Below are 20,891 nucleotides of genomic sequence, written 5' to 3' on the forward strand. Positions count from 1 at the left end.
CCCCCATCATCTCCGTATACAGAGTGACTAACGCTGCCTCAGTCATCTGAATGTAAACACACACACTCATCCTGAAACACTCCACCAAAGTCACCATCCAGGCATGGCTATTAGCAGCCACCCAAATACGCTGCACTGATCTCTGACGAACATCATCCCACACCCTCTTCCTCACCAAAGCCTACCGGGACGTTTTACTGCCCACTTAACACATGCACAGACAGACACGTGCGAACGACCGCTGTGACGAAACGCCACTGTTAGAACTGTTACAAGCCAGTGGCAGTGTGTCTGCTTACACATGGTGGTCAGGTGACGCGCGGCAGCTGTAAACATGTGGAACCGCCGCCTGCTCCCTTTGAACCAGGGGAAGTTTTCTCACTCTGGTCTTGTCAAACAGGAAGAGGAGCCACCGCGGCAGGTGGCGCACAGTCGGCTGTTTAAGCGCCGTGAAGAAAACTACAAATCCCAGTCTGGTACTCCAGCATAAAAACAAAGTGTTGGGAGGATGTAATCGCCTGGTGAATAAAACATGACTGGGCTTCTCCATATTTGGGCTGTGTGAGTGACTAACTTTGTGAGGCTTGACCCCCAAAGAAGAAGTGACCACTACTTCCTGTGTGTGGAGAAAACTGGGAGGGTTGGGAGAGAGGGCTTCCCTATATGCTGTACAAACAGGAAATGCTTTATGCGAGGTTCACACGCTGCATTTATGGAGGAGAGGGACTTTTACACACATTTGGAAAATAAAAAGAGCCTAATTGTGATGTGGAAGGAAACTGAGAGAATGGTTGGAAAAAAAAAAGTGTTATGCATTAAGCCAGCTTTACTCAGATACCCCAAGATAAAATCCAGCAAGTGTCCTCAGATGTCACCTAATAAGTAAACAGACGCCACCTTTGTGTAATTTAATCTCGCCATACATTAGGGGTGGGTAATATGGCTGACAAACATAAGCATTTCAGATCAATTGATACCAATAATTATTGATTCATATTTTGTTTTAAATTTCTGAAATACAGCCAAACTGGTGGCCCAACCTTTCCTGTTTCATCCAGTTTCCTCTCTAGCTATTGTGAGAGACATGTAATGGAAAAGATTCACAAAAGCTCTCCATATATTCTGACTGAGGTTGCACTGTTTTGAATAAAAAGTGCTAACTTTTCATTCTCTGGATGTGCAGCGCCAGTAGAGTGAGAACCAAAAAGACTTGCAGCTATAATTGCAATACAAGCTGCTTCTGGAACAAAACGAAACGCTGGGGTTCAATACACCACATTTTTATTAGTGAACGCTTTGAAAATCATGGTTATGTTTCCTTCCACTTTGCATTCATGCACCATTTTGTGTTGCCTGATAAAATAGAGGCTCAGCAGCTCATTTCTCATAGTTCAAAGAGACGACTTTTTAAGGCGTTGCCTTTGTTTTCTTTGTCCAAACCAGGCAATGCAAAAAGCTTAGACTGTTTACCTTGCCTTAGTACATGGATGACATATTGAGTATCATGGACCTTCAGATAATAATTGTTGTGATTTTAGCATGACGTCAAACTGTCTTCAGTGGACACCCGTCTTTTCGAGGTTCAGTAATTGCAAATTTTCTGTGGAACGTAATCCCAAATTATTAGTGGAAAATTCAGATATTTGCTGATTCCCCCCCAACAGAACATCCAAAATATTTGAAAGAAAATATATCCTTGTATTTAGGCACAGTGATATTTGATGGTGTTTTCAAAGCCACCAACTCAGAAGTGCCATCTATTTTCCTTGGTGCTGATTGGCTATACCACCAACAGCGTAGATTAGACTGTAGATGTTAACTTCTGCGGTAGCGCCAAGATGGTTTCCATGGTGTGTATCAATGCACATTATGGTATATTTGAGGTTTGATCTACTAAAATAGGTAGTTATGAGCGTTTTAGGGAGGGTCTCAAGTATTTGTAGGTTTAAGCCATTAGCGGATGGTTGTGGTCCCTAAGCCCCTGCAAATACTCACTATACAGCACTTTCAATCTCTTTTCAAGGCTCGTCATCCCATTACACACCAAACACATACCAACTCAAGTTAATGAAAAGCCCAATTCTAAATTCTGCACCAAAAGGAAGACCAGAGCAGCACAATGCCGAGAAAAGCCACAGCTAGAAAACATGGGGTAATTTGGAGGTGGTTTTAGTGTGAGGTCTAAGTGAGCAGCAAGAGAGTGAGTGAGTGTGTGTGTGTGTGTGTGTGTAAATGAGAAGGGGTGGGGATTAGTCGTGGGAGAGTGCAGCGAGGGAATGAGCGGGAAGGCTGGAATTCCTCAGGGCTCATTCAGCGGCCTTTGTGGCAGCTAGGCGAGCCCAACACAATGCGTGGCTGTGCCATCGTCACGGAGACGCCTCCCTCAATGGCAGCAATGGAGATCGTTGGTGGGGGACGCAGGGGGGGACAAGAGAAAGAGCCATCTTTGACCTCTTGCGAGTCTGGCGGCATCCGGGTTACGTAATGCGGCGCGGGGCCCCTGGCGTCATTCTAACCGCAAAGAGAGTTGTTTGGAAAGGGTGTGTTGTTTGCTGGATGGCCGCCTGTCAGGTGTTAGCCTGGGATGGGCGCTATGCACGGCTATTCATCACAGAAGTTCAAAAGGCAGGCTTACAGCGGGATTATTTAGATTCTTAGCATTTAAAAACACACGAGAACAGCCCTTTAGAAAACAGAAAATCCTCTCCTTCTGAGCAACGAGCTTGCATGTGATAAAGAAAAGTTAGATTAAATAAGTTCAGAGCTCCTCTGGCACTGAATGGGGTAATCTGATTGTTTCTGAAGCAACAAATCAAGTTAACTGTCAGCAAATTTCAATTAGCCTCAGATCCTCTAAATTCCAAACAAGGTCTTTGAAAAGCATTTCACCTCTGAATGTTTAACATTTCTATACTACTGGTGGGCGGTATGGACTTAGGATTTTATCACGATATTTTGCGGCAATGTTGTGATAATTCTTTTTCAAGATGGCCCTTACTTAAAGAATTGTGATTTATATAACTGAACTGTACATTAAAAACCTCAGTTAATCATATATATTTTTTAATTTACTGATATTTAGTGATACTCTCATAGAATAGAGTGAAGAAAATAGTAAAAACAACATTTCAGTCAGTTTTTTAAATGTATTAAGTGAAAATTATTAACAATAAATCTAAATTCGTATAAAAACAACTTTTCCACAACATCTACAGCTGTTATCCACCCTCTCTCTGTTAAAGAGACGCATCCCAATGCCACGATGCTGCCACCACTGAGGGGTAAAAACCTGTCGCAGTGAACAATAAATCTATTAATCGCATGATAAATTAAAATGAGCTCAATAATTTAAGGGCTGTTTTGCTTACAGAGACAACATAATCCATTTTATTTATGATTTTGGTTGTGGGTATGTTTTTGATTTCCATTTCATTTATGGTTTTTGGTCGTTTTGTATATTTATTTTAGATGTCCTCCACTTCCAGTGTTAGATGTTCTTCACAAAATGAAAATTTATTGCATCATTATGCCATTATCATTATATTACCTGAAAATGGTCTCAAAAATAACAATGTTATCGTTTTTCACAATAATTTCTTTATTATTCATTTTATCATAAATACTTTTGAACTCTACAGTAATTCTGTAGTTCGGTTTCGGGAGAGAATTCTCACTACATGTCCGAAATAAATTTGGAGAAGCCATTAGCAGAGTCACTTTGCAGGACTAGAATATGGATTTGGAAATTTCTAAATATGACGAGAACAGTGGGGTAACAAAAACAGGTTATTATTAACATCGGCAGAACAGGAAGAGGAAATGAGGTCATACAGACAGAGTTGCTGCTGCACAAACACCTCTGAGTACAGGATCAGTGATCCACGGGGAAGAAGGAAATCAAAGACAGAGCAATTATTAAAAATAATATTGCACCAATTGGCCAGCATTCAAGGCCGATTTTTCTTTTTAAAAATCACTTTTTGAAATACCAAATGACATAAAAAAAAAGAATACTAATAAGTTTAAGGGTTGTTGGGGGGAGCTGGTAGCATCCTGTTTCCTGTCAGAGACCAACAGAGAGCCAGCTGTCCTGCAAACAGCTGAAAAAAGACACACCTCCCACCCCCAAGCCAAGACGTCTAGCAGCTGTGTGGGTCCGAGTCGAGAGGAGAACCAGGCTGGGTCAGAGGGGGGCCCGCGGGACGGCTCTGGACAGTACCACGGAGACCAGCCTCTGCCATCTGAAAGTTTATCTGCAGCTCTTTCAGCAGCTCCGATAATAGACGATTTGCTGAAACCGTAGTCAGCGTCTGCTCGCTGAAACATAATCAGAGAGCAAAACAGAAACCCACCAACGCCGGTATGCAGAAATAGACCAGCTCTGAAGGCGCGAGTCGCCCGAAGAGGTTGGAGCTGAGGTCAGATGCAACCTGGTGCCGTCGGGTCTTTAAGAAAAAAAAACACACGCTCCAGCACATCCCAGAATCACAGTGAGGCGGTTTACTGCAGAAATGCCTTGAATAGGAGCTGAAACAATGGAGGTTTTGGACAAACGTCTGCAATCGATCTTTTGAGGATGACATAAACGTCGCAATTATGTGGAATACAGAGAACAAAGTGGGATGTGTAGGAAAAAAGGTTTGAAAATGGAAAGAAAAATATGACTTCAAGGAGACCAAAGTAAAGAACCATAAACTCAACAAGTAGGGGTTTTTTTTGTAAGTGGAAAAAAGAGGCAAAGATTTCCTTCTTTTATTTTTATTTTTTTTAAAGAGCAGACTAAAAAAGGCCTCTATAAAGATCAGGAATCAAAGACCTTACCACACCAGTAGAGTCGAGATAAAACAAATCCTTCCCGTGTGCGTGTGTAAAAAATGCTGCGTATGTCCTCAGACTGGTGGCACATCAAAAAGCATGAAAGACTTCTGCTCTCGTAGAAAACGCCGACAGAATGTGTGATTCATTAAAATCTTTATCTTACCCATAAAGCTCGCCCTCGCTTCCTAAATAAACCCCAGCAGTGATTTGGCCCACATGGCTCACAGCCTGTTGCTCACGAGCGCGTAAGAGGAAGAGGGTTTGTTTGGGTTCCTCTAAGTATTTGTGCTTTTTGTGCGAAGGGTTTGTTTGCAAAATTCCCTTGAAGAGTCCCTAAAAACTGAAATGAAATAGAGAGTCATGGTTGGTTCACTGTGGTGCAATTCAGAAGAATGGAACCTGAAGCGCTTGTACAGCGTCAGGGAAAGTTATCAACAATCCTGTAAATCAGTCAGGTTTTTTCCTGACTTTTATTTTTTTAAGTCTCTCTGGAGTCTTCAAATTTGAAAATAAAACGTTTCTCTTAAGAATTGACCCATGACAGGGAAAAAAAAGACATCTCTGTTCGAGGTAATTGTTTTAGAGCAAAAAGAAAATAAAAGTGTTACATGATTTTCCACATTTATTGTATAAATCACGTTTTCATCCATTTTTTATTTTTGTTAAAAACAAAAATAGCTTGACTGAGTCCTTACATTTCCTGATGTTTTTGTTTTTAAGCCACTAATGGTGTTTGATGGTCAGACAGGCAGAGAGAGTGGTACAAACATTGTTTTCAAGTTCTTTGCAAAAAAATAGAAAAAAAAAGTCTGAAGAGTTGAGATATGTATTCCACCCCTTTACTCTGATAACCGTTAATAAAATCTAGTACAAGATCCGTCATGATAAATATTGCTGGACAATAAATTGTCCCAGAAATTATTGTGATAAACAATAATATTGTCATTTTGAAACCCTTTTCAATTAATAATAATAATGACATATTGATTCAATATGTCATTACCCCATCAAAGCTGAAAACTCCCTCATTTAACACTGGAACTGGAAAGCATTTAAAAATATCCAAAACAAAAATTAAAATAGACTATGATGTCTCAGTAACCAAAACTGCATTTCAGGCAAAAGTGGCACAGAGTGTGAACTAGCCACTTTGTAGTGGGCATCAAATCTTTCTCAAAATGGCGGCTTTTTAACAATATTAGACGGAAACATCTTTTTAACAATAACTGTTCTCCGAGTGGAAATGAGTGGCTCATTTCCACTCATTTTAATTTATTATGCATGAAACGCACTCATTGTGATAGGCTTGTGTAGTAGTACAACCAAATTGACTTCAGAAATCACTCAATTACACTGTCCCACTAAAAACTAACAAAAGTAAAAAAAACTATGTTAAAATTGGCTTTACTACCGTCGTGTGTAGCTTTGGTTATGAGAGCAGACGGCCTGTAAAGCAGCTTACTGAGAACAAACTACTCACAACTCAGCTACTCCAAAACAGGAAATGCAACTTGTCAGTGACTAATGGTGTGAATTGCTTTGATTGGTCATTACCGGAATAATTTAGAGGTTGCTTGCAAACAGAATGCTGTTCCTCTCATGGCAGCATACGTAAACTTCCTAAAAAACAACAAAAAAGGAAGCTTTCAGATCACTCTCGGGCAGAACTATGTTCGAAAATACCTTTTGTTCGCCTTACTGGTCCACGCTGCCCCTCAGGGTGCAGCGTAAGACAAAGGAGAATCCACGGAGCTCACATAAACTTCCTCGAGTCCCTTTCTGGTCGACTTAAAGCAAGCAGTCAACCGTCCCGCGTGGCTTTGTGATCCGACGAACCCTACAGGTGTGCAACTAAAAAGCTGCATGGGAACACGCCCACACGCAGCCACTATGTACATAAACAGAGAGCCCTTTAAGTCTTTGGTTATGTTTAGTGTTTAACCTCATTAATACCATGTAGACTAATGAATTTCCCACCTCGTTTTTAATCTGTTTTCATTACTACGTCATGGTAAGACCGTGACACTTTCCATCCCGATTCTCTGAGGACTTCACGGTACTTCCCTAATGAGCTGCTTGAAACGCACAGAAATTTCCCTGCACATGTGATAAGACTCAGTCAATGATTCACAGATCTGGCACTGAGACAGACAGCCACACAAGTGCAGACTCACGTGACTGGATACAGCATTGTTTAAAAAAAAACAAAAAACAAAACACAAATACAGGTGTGAGCTTTCTTCTACAAAGAGAAAGGAAGCAGCATCGCCGAGTGCAGCTTAGAGACTTTCATAAAAACTAAGCTGTCAGGAAGCTATTCTGAACGCATTTAGTCATAACCTAAAACAAAAATAAAGGACAGTCCTATTTCCACACAGGGCAGCATTGTTTTCTAAAAAAGGTCAGATGTTAATGTTTTATTCCCACTGCGCTACAAGAAACGGGAACATGTTGAGACATGTCCAAAATAGCTCAAGTGTTAATACAGAGAAGAAATTTTTTTTTGAGGAAACGGCTCCTTTTTTTTTTTTTTAAGGGAACATTCGATGACCAGAAGTAGAAAACAACCGGCTCATCTCAAACCTTCTCCAAAGCCTCGACTTCAGCCATTTTGGGCCGATGCATTCCACCCTGTGTGGGTGTTTTGTGGTTTCCAATTACCTGCTGAGAGACGGAGGGTGGTGAGGCTGTGAAGGACCATATGGTTAATTAGGGTATCAATCCTGTCGGCTAAAGGCTCCTCGGCTTTCTGTGTTGGAATACAGCTGGCTATTGTTTTAAAGGAGAGACAGAAAAAGGTTCTGGGAAAGGTTGAGTCACGGGGGGTCGAGGGCGGCAGTGTGGGACCCCAGAGTGAAAACTCTCTCTGTAGCAATGTGCTGGCAGGTTAACTCATACCTCCAGAACTCTTTTCACATTTTATCACATTATAAACCACAAACCTCAATGTGTTTTACTGGGATTTGATGGGAAATCAAGTAAGTCATAATTTTAAAGTGACAGAAAGTCATACATGGTCTTCAATCATTTCGCAATGATTTGAAAAGTGTGGCACTGATTGGTTACCTTGGACTTTAAAATGGGTAAATAGATTCCATATTTTTAGAAACATACTTCAGAACAATTTCATTGGCTGCATTTCCCCATGACCCCGCCTCCAGCTACCAATAAAAGATGCTCTTTCCTCTGGCCCAGAAGGGAGCCAGGGATTGGATAGCTCCAGTTTTCAGTGGGTTTTGTCTCAGTAGCAACACAACAAACTGGTGCTTAGCAAGCGCTAGCATTACTATGGGTCCATTTTTGGATGATTGACGGAACCGTTCAAAGCTGGCGATGTTGTTTTGCCCTACCGCCTCCACCAGTGCCACCCATCAGCCGGAGATTACCATTTAACTCCTCAACCATCTTTCTATAGCACCCAAATGAAATACAAAGCAGATCCAAGCTGCCAGCCAGTAAGAAGAAGAAACTAATCCATTTTCAAAGGCAAAACCTCTGAAAACTTTTCAGGGTTAGCCTTGCTCATAAGCAGCAGGAATGTGGTGGCTCTGTTTGTTATTAACCACCACAACATTCTCTCACATGCCTCTCATGCATGCACATTAGAGGGGTTACAGCGTTCTATGGCCTGGAGCCTGGATTTGTTTAAGGAAAACGAAATGAGCAGTGCGTCGGAGCCGAGCTGAGCCGAGCCGAGCGCTGGTCAGCACACAGAGGGACACTGAGATAGTCCCGGTGGCCATGTGCCAGGCGAAACAGAAGTGGTATGTCTGGTATTTGACTTGGACAGGGAAAGATGCGGTCTAGATGAGGCCGCAACGACGAGCGCATGACGGGGTCTCTGAATGACTTACTGTTAGGGCTCGTTCTGCACCAGTAACCCAAGCGCAAGGGGGGAAATGATGTGCTCGCCAACATAGCGCACCGTTTTCCCCCCCCATTTGGTAGCGATTTGCTCAAACAGCCGGGCACGGTTCACAGGCGATTGTATGGAAACTCGGGATGTATGGAATGCGCAGATAAGTGAAAAAGAAAACAAGAAAGCAGTCTGGCCCAGATGGTCAAAAGTCAACGCAATCTTGCAAATTCTCACAACAGAAGCATTTGAGAATCTTTACAACCAGCGGTGTGACATATGCTCCGATCGGTATCGCGTTTCCTCAATGGTCTTCTGGTAATACGAGCCTCTAATGAACAAACCTAATCTCAGTAGAAGTTCCTAAATTCATTTTGGGCCACATCAGGATCATGAGTGTCCGCAAAGGGCCAGTTGCGACAGAATCTATTGATAAAACCCATAAATGTCAATAAACAACTGCCTCTGCCTTTAAACTTCAATAAATAAATAATACTGAACTTGAAATTAAAACTTAAAATACAATTTAAGTACACAAGTTACCTAGAAGGTTCTATTTATGAATCCCACTGGAATCTAAACAGGTGTTGGCTACTTCAAATGAGCCACTTTGACTCTCAGCCGAGCTATATGAAACATGTTGAGAGACCCAAATGTTACATGGCATTTTGAAGAAAAAAAGGACAAATTATAATTATAATTTTAGATAAATACCTAGGATATTTTTGTTATTTTTAACCATCATTTCATTTCTATTTTGAGGTTTTAAAATAAAGAAAAACTAAACTTTTAGATCTATAGTTAGGGTAGGCATTTATCATATTATCATGATTTATTGCTATCACAATAAAATCCAGTTAATGTTTTAAAAAAAAAACTGTCTTGTCAGGATTGTTAGTTTTACAATTTTCTTCAGTTTGTTTAGTGAGTGAATCAATAAATATCCATACATTTTAAAATATGATTAGATGAAGTTATTGTGAGAAGCTTAGTGATACAAATCACATTTTTTATGTGACTGCTGTCCTAAAGAGGCATTACAAATGGTTTGTTTTTCCAAGAACAGGATTTGTGTTTGTGGAGCTGTTATTGCCTTTTCATGCAGTCACAGCCAAACCATTACCAAAAACAAGAAGCAATAAATAGTTTCTATAGTCACTTTAAAATTATCGCAATACTACCATGATACATTGGGATAAATCTTTAAGTCCATATTGCCATCCCCAGTCTAAAGAGCCTCTTGTGGAGCCGCAGGTTGTAGAGCCCTGATCTAGAGGGTCACATAAAAACCTGGCGGGGTTTAGTCGCTTACCTCTGAGGGTCTTTGCCGTCCTCTGCCTCGTGTTCGGCGCTGCTTCCATCTCCTTTGGTTCGACCGCCCACTGCCGGGTCCGGCTCGGAGTTGACGCTCTGCTCGGACGGCTCTGGGGCTCTGGGCAACGGGCCGTCGCCGTCCCGCTCGGAAATAGGGGTGCGGCGCCCCTGGCTCCCCACGCTGCCTATGCTCCCGGTGGTGGAGAGGTGGTGGTGCTCCTCCACCGCCCCCCCGGCCTTCCTGGCGTCGCTGCACCGCTTCATGGCCTGCAGCTGGGAGAGGGGCACTATGTCGGCCCCCTGGGGCCGGTGCCAGACCGTGCGGCGCCCTGTAGAGTTGTAGTAGTAGAAGCGGCCGCTGTGGGGGTCAAACAGTTCCCACCACTGGTTGCCGTCTGCCTGGCGGACGGGAACGCCGGTAGGGGGATCCCAGCCGCATTCGCCTGTGGTCAGGTTGACATACATGCGCTCGCGGGAGCGAGGCTCCAGGATCTCCACCCAATCAGAGCTGAGGAGGAACAAATCACAAGATAAAAGAGTTACCAGCTGGTAAAAAAAACAAACAACCCCTCTCCCCAATATCCGAGGATGGGACGCGATCCACCTTTAGAGGTAGCAGTCACGCCTGAGCACTAATCAACTGGACAGGCGGTAAACAAGTCACGCCGTTTGGCAGGCTGAGAGGTTCAAAAACACACGTGTCCATATGGCAAGAGCTTTAATTTCTGTGCTCCCCGTAAGCATCCATCTGTGTGAGTGTGAGCTTTCAGTGATGTCATCTCTGAACTGTGGGGGTGTAGAGAGATGGAGTGTGTTCCCCTCAAACCGGGAGACAGGTGGAAATGTCGATGGGAAGCCGGAGCGTGGAGTCGGCGGGGCCTGAACAGACCCACGCGCTCTGGGTGCGCCACAGAAACCACAGAGCTCAACTACAATCAGAGCGGTCTGCAACCGCCAATTCAGCACAATGAAGCCAGGACACAAAAGAAATGCTGGGAGGGAGGAGGCGCAGGAAACAAAAGGAGATATGTAGGGAGGGTGGGAGATAAGTACGCCGCTGAAAAGGTCTGAACCAGTTTATAGTTTTACCATAATTCAGAAAAACCTGAAACCCTGGGACTGACTGTTCCACCATTAGGTCAAAATACAAAACAACTTTGCAGAGAGCACATTTTAAATTGGGCTTTAAAAGTTTCTTCAACAGGTGAAAGTCACAAGAACAATGTCTGAAGCACAACCAGTAAGAATTTTGTGTCCAGTGAAATGACTATGCAGATTTTCAATGATTCTTTAAGAGCTGCATTATAGGTAGAAAAGGAATTCAAATATCTGTTACGCCTCCTGCAATAAGTTTGGAGGCGACGTCTCACTGTGCGAGAAACCAAAAAGAAAAAGAGCATACTTTTTAAAATAACAATAATATCATTAACTTAATAATCCAGAGGTTTTTGAAACGACTCATTTTCAGTTCACCAAAAATATCAACTTATTGCAAAAAACAGTTTGTTTTTTTTAAGTGATTGAGTTGATTTTAGAAAGTACAGGAACGTGCAAAATGTGAAGTTAAGCAATGTTCAAAATACAAAAAACTCAAAATTAATAAATATGCAACTACTACTGAAACAAAACAGGACTCAAAAGCCTCGAATACGATAATCATATAAACATCTGATAAGCATTTATCCAAATAAAAACAAAGTGCATAAAAACATTGTGAGAGCTGTGTATCCAGGCCATGAAACTATTTTCTAGACTCCTTTGATCTAGTTCACTAGTGAAAGCCTTTATATAAAAATTTTTTAAAAGCCAGCTCTATTCATGAGGGAAGAAGGAGAAGTCCTTCACTGAGGCGATGTGTAGGTCACCCCTGGAGGACTGCTTCCAAACACCCAACATATAATCTGCTCTCCTCTCTCACAATGACCACTTGGACGATCCTGGCAGGCCGAGCTCCTTTTCTCTTCCTTTGTGTCCCACCCAGCTCCAGCTAAATATCTCTGGCAGAACGGGCCTGTGGGAATGAACTGGTGTCACTGGAATCTGCTGGATATTTGGCCGCTTTCCCAGTCTCTGGGTGGGAGGAAGAAAACCTCCTCGACTCCTCTATGTCGTTTTGTTTGCAGGCTCGCTGTCCACGCTACCTGTGCTGCTCAGGAGGTGCAAGAAGCTTAGCGTGGATCAGAGTGTGGACCAACAAGCGCACATATGCGCTCCTTGAGCTCGTGCCAAGTCTCCACTTGTGTGCTTGAAACTCGGGCTCAGAAATAGACACAGAAGACAGTGCCAGTCAGCCCTGCCAGATTTACACTCTGGGAACGACAGCTGTTCTCCGTTTTAACGGGAACGCCTTGAGTAATACTGCGGTACCTGTTCCGCCGCGTTTTAAATATGGAGTTGTGTTTAATCGGGTGCCAGATGCAGCCTGGGGCGCTCCCGCTCCCTGATAAAACATCCAGGTAAAGACAGAGCAAACACGGAGGGGAACATAGGAGCCTTACACGCACTGTTTTCCCATGCGGTTCTGGGCTCTCCGCTGGGCAGCCATCTGCTTCATTCCCTCACACCGGCTCTAACCTTCTGACGACTCGATAAGAAAGCTGCATTTTTGTGGCAAGGGGGCACATGAGCGTCAAAGAACAAGCTGCCATTGTTGGGCGTAATGTCTGACGTCCCCCGAACTCAGTGGTCCCACAAAGAGAGCAAACTATTAGAAGATGACTTGCAGACTGATTAGATCCGCAACACTTAATGGCTGGGAAGCCTGGAATATAATAGGCCATTCAAAGCGAAGTCAACAGTCAACATCACATCTCTCCCACACGCACGCATGCACGAACACACACACACGCACACACACACACAACACGCATACCAGAGCCTTTATCCTTTTATTGCTCCCAGTCTCTAAATGAGGCGCTCCCACACTAAGAAGCTCTGCTGCATTCAGCAACATTTAGCTGGGCTAATCACCACTTTCTGCCTAGGGAAAATCTGAATCTATCCGACGAGCAGCAGTAGCAACGTGTTGGTTGAGTTTTGTCCCTTGAATGCCTCAAAAAGCCACTATAATCAAGAGAGGAGGCAGGAAAGCAGGATTCAGGGGGTCAGCAGTCAGGGACGTTACTGACGAGCCGAGTGGCAAAGGCTGCGTCAGTCGCAAAGGCCGGCTCCCTTTGAGTAAATAATCAGCAGCTAGAGCTGAGAGCTAGCCTGCTGGGTTCTGTTGACACGAAAAGATAAGTAGGGAGGCTGGCTAGTGTTCAGGCTGAAATTAATATTGAGAAAAAACTGCAAAGACAAGCAAAAACCTTTAACAAATTGACCTAAAACAGGATTAAATGTTTTTTATATTATAACTAAATTGCTGCATTGATTAACCTCAACGATGTTCCATCCGAGGGGCGATGTACAGTGTAGATTGGTCACCAGTTCATTAACAGGGTTTCACCAACTCAAATGCAAGACTTTTCAAGTTATGAATAAAATTTAAGACTTGTAGCGCGATGGATATGTAAAATAAAAGACGATAAATTTGTGGTAAATTTGCACTTATTTGTGATAAAAAAAGCTAGCCAGCTAGCAAGGGTATATTGGCAGATAGCTACTGGTAGCCTCAATTAAAGGGAATCGCAGAATGCAGTGAAGATGTCTGCGGGTGACTTGAACTTTAGAAACGTTTAATAAAGTCTGAGTATACGAGACTGTCCTGCCGCAACAAAATTTAAGACCTATGGTTAACTTATTTAAAGGACAACTTGCGGTTTTTTTTTTTTAATGAATTTAAGTCATTTTAAGGCTTTAATTTTAGATACATGAATCTAGGACTTTTTAACGGTGGTTGGACACCCTGATTAAAGGGCCTCGTACGGCTTTTGCATCAAAGTGGTTCCAGTATTTAACCAGCCAGTTCTTCACCAGTTGCGTTAAAAAAAACAACTAAAAAAACTATTTGCTTTTCCACCACCCGAGAGCCAAGCCAATGCCGTGCCATTACATCACTATAAACGTCTCATCCACTTAGTGATCCTGCCACTGTTTTATGCTGTGTTTTTGTAAAGGATTGTAGTGGTTGGAGAGAATTTAACAAACTGGGAATACCAGCAAACAGATGTCTGTACATCACCAATCAAATTTATGTTTCAAAATCCTAATCAGTTGATCGCTCATCGGTGCCAGAACCGCTGTAAAATCAGAGTTAAGTAACTTTTACGCCAGAATTGATCAACAATTACACATTGTTACAGAAGGGACCTGGTGATGACATTTATGGATTCAGTAGAAAATAATTTGCTGTTTTCTTTTCCTACATAGCACACTGAACCTCTGGAATTCAATGGAAAGAGACATTATTGTATACAGTTAGGAAACCGCTTGTTTTATTGAGATGTTAGATTTTGTTGTTGTGAAAGCGGAATGTTTTTGCAGTTTTTTCTTTTTAATTTAGAAGATCAAAGGTGAAGCTAAACTCAAAGTGTGGAGCTCGTAAATTTTGAACTGATTAGATTCTCAGGTTTTAAATCTGCTTAAATCAGTATTGGCAGGTCAAAGCTTTACAAAAAAAAGATCAGATAAAAGATTTAGATCAGTAAACCTTCCTCCTGCATACTACCAACTGCAAGAGGAAGCTAGAGAACACAGAAAAAAAAAAATCAACGCTTGGCTGAAAACAACATGCAAAGTTAAAACAAAAATGGTCGTGGCTGAGATTTGAATTTAGGAACATCTTGTTGTGAAACAGCTGAAGTAACAAAAAGTCATTAATATGCTTCATGAACAAGGCAGAACAAAAAAATAGGGAGAGAGAAAAATTGTTTTTGTTGCATAGCGCTTGTAAATAGTACTCTGTATGTAGACTGCACATGACACCATGTAAATTAACCTCGGTTGCCTCAGCGGTAGGCAGTCTGTCTGAGTCGAGAGGCAAACATGAAAGAATAGCTGAGGACTCCACATAATGTGCTTCATGCTGTAAATGTTCATAAATGGCTTGGAATGCAGTCTGCAACCAGCTCACTGAAGTTCAGCTCTGACAGGAATGTTTTTTTTTTCTTATTGATCTAAAATGAACTTGATACGCATGCGGTCCTATGACTGATGAATACAGCACCTGATTTACCTTGAGGGGAAACTCCAGCTGAAGCACACCGGTTTCTGTTTCACTCCAACGATTGGGAATGGAAATGTTTTTTGTCCGTTCTCTTCTTTCAGAAACTCTCTGAATAAAGAGCTGCTTTAACATTTCGTGTCTCAGAAAACATACCTGCCCAAAAGATAGAAGAGCTAGGAAGAAAGGCAACGTCCATTTTATTCTGGTGTGAAACAAGGGTTTCTATCTCCCAACTGGGTCAAGGAGACGGTTCAGCTGCGTGTTTTTTCTCTCTTTCTTTCCACAGCAGCTAAAAATAAAGCTGGCCAAATTGTAAATCCACCATCAGGACTAAAAGATACAGAGACTAAACACACCTTCCCCAACATCATATCAGTCTCAGCAGCCTTCTGAGAGAGACATAAGACATCTATCAAACAGATTTTTTTTACCATCGGCTCCAAAAATAACTGGGAGTGAGAGCAGTTTCCCAGAGTGAGGGAAACAACAGAACATGGAATCTGCCCCATTGTTCGAAGCAAACGCCAAAGTTTAAATGGCACTTTTCCCAGTAGCTGTAAACATACAGGAATGGACAATGCAGTCTCTGGAAATAGGGCAACGAGTAACCATGTGTCATTGTCCAGTTGTGGGTTTCAAACAAACTTGAATACCAATGAGTTCAACAAGAAGAGAAAGAAATCAAGAAACACCAGAGAGTTGCGTAGTGAACTCCATTGGTAGCGTTTAATCAGATTATCAAGGAACGGCTGAATTGCAGCTTTCTGCTTCATTGCCACTCTGGCATTTTGCGATGTACGGATAGGACACCTCTGACAAAGTTCAGTGGGGGCTGTTGGAAAGTTCGTGTTTCACACATGACAGTCCAGTAGACTCGGTCTTTGGGGACTAAAATTGCAATATTTGTTACATTTTCCGCTGGTGTGTTTTGCTTTCACACTGAACCATGTCATACAATTCAAACTAAGTGAGAAACCTGTTCCCCTCCTCACCAGTGGTGGCACTGCAACAATAGCTACTCCAGGAAACAACACAAAAATCATTGAAAGACGACAGGAGCGCAACTTCCTCCTTCGCAAAAAATGTGAATAAAAATGGAGTAGCGTCAGAATTTAGCAGTTGTAGGATTTCTCTTTTGTCTTTGGTAAAAGACCACAAGCCATTCTTCCCGCTAGCGCAAGACACCTGTGTTTGTTTTGGTTGTATTTACCCCAAATGCCTTGGACTGTAGTTCTTTTCATGCTTTGGGAGCGGTCTCCTGTTTGCTTGTGTCCAAATATGCATTCGTACCACCACAGAGTTCATTCCAACTGAACCGAGACCTGGGTTTTTAGTCTGATCAGTCTGCATCAGAGTTCGATTGCGCTTTCACACCTCCCCAAACGAACCAGACTTTCAAAGGAGAACTAGAGTTTGATTGAAGTAAACTAGACTAAGAGAAAAGCATTGAGGCAGTAAGTTACCAGGTTAATCTAGAACCTTCTCCAACAAACAGCCCACTCTGAGCTGTTTCTGATGGACCAAGGCAGGCGGAGCGCTCACACAGGGCTTGCCATTCATCCAGGAAACCTTAGCACCCTGAATCGCCGAGCCCAGCAACAAGTGCTAGGAGTCCACCCTTTACCGGTGTATTTACAGGAGTAGCTGCCTCCTCTTTCTGCTCAGATACAAACTTAAAAATAAGACGGTGCCTCCAGGGAAAGGGAGAAGTGTTAAATCATCTCACCACACGAAGAAAAGCAGCTAACAAATTGTGCAATGCTGAGAAACTACTGGGTTATTTCCCCCAACAAAGCATGCAGAGGCCTGTGAATGAAACACTAGACACGATCTGCCAAAATACAACACTTCTGTTTGGTTATGGATAAAGCATGTACAAAGTCTATTCAGGGTGGCTGCTAAGCAACGCGCTTATCTAAATATTGTAAAGCATGAAGCGTAGATATGGACTGACAACAGAGCGCTTGGCAGCAGTTCCAGTAGCTGTAACTGTAAACCCGACACGCCGCAGGGCCCGGAGCCTCGCTTCTGTTTCGCAGCGTGACGAGGAGGGCCACGAAGCCAAATTGAGGGGCCGCAAAAGCCAGAGCTGCTTCTGCAGGAAAACAGGAAAAAACTGAGATGAGGTGCAAGATGCGTGACCGGGGTCCAACTCACCACCCCAGATGTCCGGAACAATCCGGAGAGAGGGGAGAGTGCACATACCTCACATGACAGAAAAACGTCCTGCACCTGCCGCGCACACATTCTCTGGGGCTTTTGTTTAACACCTCCCATTCCTATCGTGTCAGAGGGAGAAGGGAGCAGGACACCCGCAGCACAGCTTGTATTCAGAAATACTTCTTCAGGCTTTCTGAGGAGCCTTTGAAGAGTTGTTTTCTGTAAATGCTGGTTGCTTTTTAGTCCTGATAGAAAAATCAGAACAGTCCCTTCAGTTATTTAAACTACTGAATGTCACGTTGTATGCAATTGACTTGTAAGGAATTACCTTACTCAAGACAAAAACTGCTGTTTTGGAGCCTTTCAATTTGTTTTTTGTAAATGCAAATGAAAAAGAAAACTGCCTAATCAGCCAATCTCCAGAAGGATTGTTTGTTTTTTTATATGCATGACTTTGTCTAGTTGACTGATTTGTAGGTATGTTTTAAGTTCCCTAAATACCCATTCTTCTGGAAAAGTTAAAAATTTCTGGAAAAGCTCAAACAGACTGAAAATAAATGTACAATATATTCAAAGACGGGACTGAAAAGTAGTTTGCTTGATGAGCTAAGCAAACTTGCAGTTCCACTAGATGTTTGCTAATTGCTGCCGTTAGTCTGAAGGAGCTTAGAGGGGAAGTCGCGTGGGAGGATGAAATTATACAGTCAGTATTTACTGATAAAATGACTTATAATGGCAGCTGGTTGTACAAGATTTCATTACACGGTGTCTGGGATTGAACACAAGTGAGCGCCACACTTTTCAGAATCATTTGTAAAACATGTTGAAAACCATTCGTCATTTCATACATCTGCTAGACAGAGTCCAAATTTAATACAACGAAGTTAGTGGTTGTAAAGTGAAGATCTTCAAGTGATATGAAGACTTTTGCAAGGCACTGTAACTCTGCTAGAGACATCTAGGAGGTATTCATCCCCACAGCAATCTACATTAAAGTTAATGTTAGGCTTCAGGCTGTCATTTACCCATCCTGATCTGTCTTTAGCTTAGCGTTTGTTCTATATACCAGACCCACTCAAGCCTGCAGCTTGTCTTGTTTTTTTACTCTTAGTTGTTTTATGTCTGATTCTACAAATCCTCGTCTATTTTCCTAAACACCACACATTACAAGACCCCTTAGATTCTCCACAAAATTTGCCAACAAATACTTTGGATTCCTGAAGAGAAATGATGGCGTGAACTAATCCACCAACTTTCCCTTTGCTTCAAGCCTCCTCCAGCTTCCTCTTTCTGTTCTGTTTGGATCTCCAGCAGTTGTCAATGTCCATTCCTCGTCACTCGCTGGAAAACAAGTTTATGGGGGGGGGGGGGAGGATCGTCTTACACTCTTAGCCACGGGAAGCACGCTAGAGCCGCTTTATTTGAGCCAGCAAAGATTGAAGACTGGAAGAGTAAAGACTCAACAGCAAAGAATCTACATGCCTTGCTGAGGGAAACGGGGGTCGGATACGAGCGAGCTATAGGCACCCCCCTGTGCTCTTATCCCTGTGACCGGATTCACTTCCAAACATTGGGATAAGACTAGAAATCTGTTAATAATGGCTGAAACAATGGTCCCAAGACTGCCTTATAATGCGTCATGTGAAATCACACATGGAAAGTGTTCCCTCTCTAAGGACGTTTTATCTGAACAGATAAATGTCATTGCTACTTAGTGGAGAAGAGTGAACAGCCTCTCAGTAACCCTAAAACTGTCTAGTCCAGTTGTCAACTGAGCTGGGCCGATATTTGTTGCTCACAACAGTGACGCACCTAAAGGTTCAACAACCAGACGAACCAGTTTGCTCGCAGCGATACAGGGCTGGCGCATACAAACTAGTCCAAACATGGGGTTTCTCTCAAACTGATGCAAGGTAAAAAAGAAAAGAAAAAGGAAAACACAAAGAAAAACATAACCTTTTCCAATCCGAGTTGTTCCGCAAAACACTACCCAATTGAAAACAAAGGCGAACTAGATGGTGTGTGATGTGGACACTGATATCACTGAGAAAAATAGGTCAACTTGCTCTGGGTCAGAATGGGATTCTCACAGTATCACAACCTTAACTCTGTGTAATATACCACAGTTCTGCTGGATCACAGTCCTGGTACAAGGAAGAAAATGTATAACATGATCCTATTATTTCAAATTAAACAAGTCAAATTTAAGACTTTTTAAGAACTTTTAATGCCACCCTGAAAGAAATTTAAGACAAAAAAATCATAAATATAGGGAATGGTTGGGGGATCCTGTTGTACTACAGCCAAGCATCACAAAGCCCCCTGTGGTGCCTAGATTAAATGTGTTTTGCACAGAATGCACCTAGCCTCAAATGTGTTGGCAGCAAATGTGAGCTAGTAGCGAAAACAAACGTCGTTCAGCCAACTGGATCTGCACTTAACGATAGACACAGAAACGTTAGCCAGCTAGTTAGCATGGATGTATTATGGAAGGCTTCATCGTCTCGAGTCACAGAATGCAATGAAGACTCGTGACTCAAACTTTAGCTACCCAACCGACTAGCAGTGTGCAGCAACAGGTGGGGTAGGGGAAGCAACTCTGGTCTCTGGAATATCTTTAAAAGTACTTTAAGCCATCAGAGCAGTATAAAACTTTTGAAACTGCAACTTTTAACCCCTTTTGGACAACTATCTACTGTTGCATTAATTCACTGAACAACCAAAGTATTGTATGTGCATTGCTAATGCCTGTTGATGCACACTCCAAGGATAAATTGGAAACGCTTCGCCACTGGCAGTCAAAGTTTATTTTGCCAATTTGTTACCAAATACCCGTTAGATCTATGTGCTATGTGTTTAAGTTCATAGCAACATCAAATGAATTTAGTGTCTGACAGAAACAACTGTAAATACATAAGGGGTTAAAAATTTGGTATTGGTATACCAACTAGCTTGTGCATAAGAAGCATTTTGTAAAGGGACAAAACATGGTACCTTGTACATAAGAATGTCCCCTGATGACACGTGACCTTATGCATTACAAAGCCTTTGAAATAAACCTTCTTCTGAAGCCTGTGGTGGTGCACGACAAAGCCAACTATTGTCAGATCAACAGGCGGGCACCCATTCAAGGAGGTCTCTGTGCCGCCACCACACGAGGAGAGTCCAGCCAATCAGACCTAGGCTAGAGGGAGGAGTCTGGGTCATGTAGGAGAGGTCTGGGGTGACCTCCAATACCAGCTGCCCCAAATTTAAAAACGAGAGACAATTTCCGCCTCTCCTTTGGCACAGACTTAGAATGGGATCCCACAGGGTCACCGAGCCACCTTGGGCAAGGCCAACATTTCCCATACTCTCTTACAACAAACAATTTTACATGGCTTGAGTGAATTCACGTCCAGGAGCCGCCAAACTGCTCAGACCCCGCTGAAGCAAAGTGATTCTCCACGAGTTGTGAAATAAAAGCGCCTAACCCTTTCAACAGCTCCAGGAGAAGGTTTTTGTGGGTCGGTACTTCAAAGTTTCTTCAGATACCCAGCCACAGTATCTGCCAACAAACTGAATGAGGAGAAGCGTTGCTCAGATCTCTCTATGGAGAGTATTGTCAGGTCCGTCGGCCTGCATTCTCCCGCCAGA

General features: G+C 42.7%; 1 protein-coding gene across 2 annotated transcripts in view; it reads right to left on the reverse strand.

Moving 5' to 3' along the window:
• Window positions 1-20,891, reverse strand: part of arhgap46a (Rho GTPase activating protein 46a) — a 43,399-nt gene that overhangs the window by 18,242 nt on the left and 4,266 nt on the right. For both annotated transcript variants that reach the window (XM_008410552.2, XM_008410551.2), the window contains exon 2: window positions 9,987-10,496. In XM_008410552.2, coding sequence (XP_008408774.1) covers window positions 9,987-10,496 — 510 coding nt within the window. The remainder of the gene's footprint in view (window positions 1-9,986; window positions 10,497-20,891) is intronic.

The sequence above is a fragment of the Poecilia reticulata genome, linkage group LG5 (genome assembly GCF_000633615.1).
Source record: "Poecilia reticulata strain Guanapo linkage group LG5, Guppy_female_1.0+MT, whole genome shotgun sequence".
Taxonomy (NCBI): Eukaryota; Metazoa; Chordata; class Actinopteri; order Cyprinodontiformes; family Poeciliidae; genus Poecilia; species Poecilia reticulata.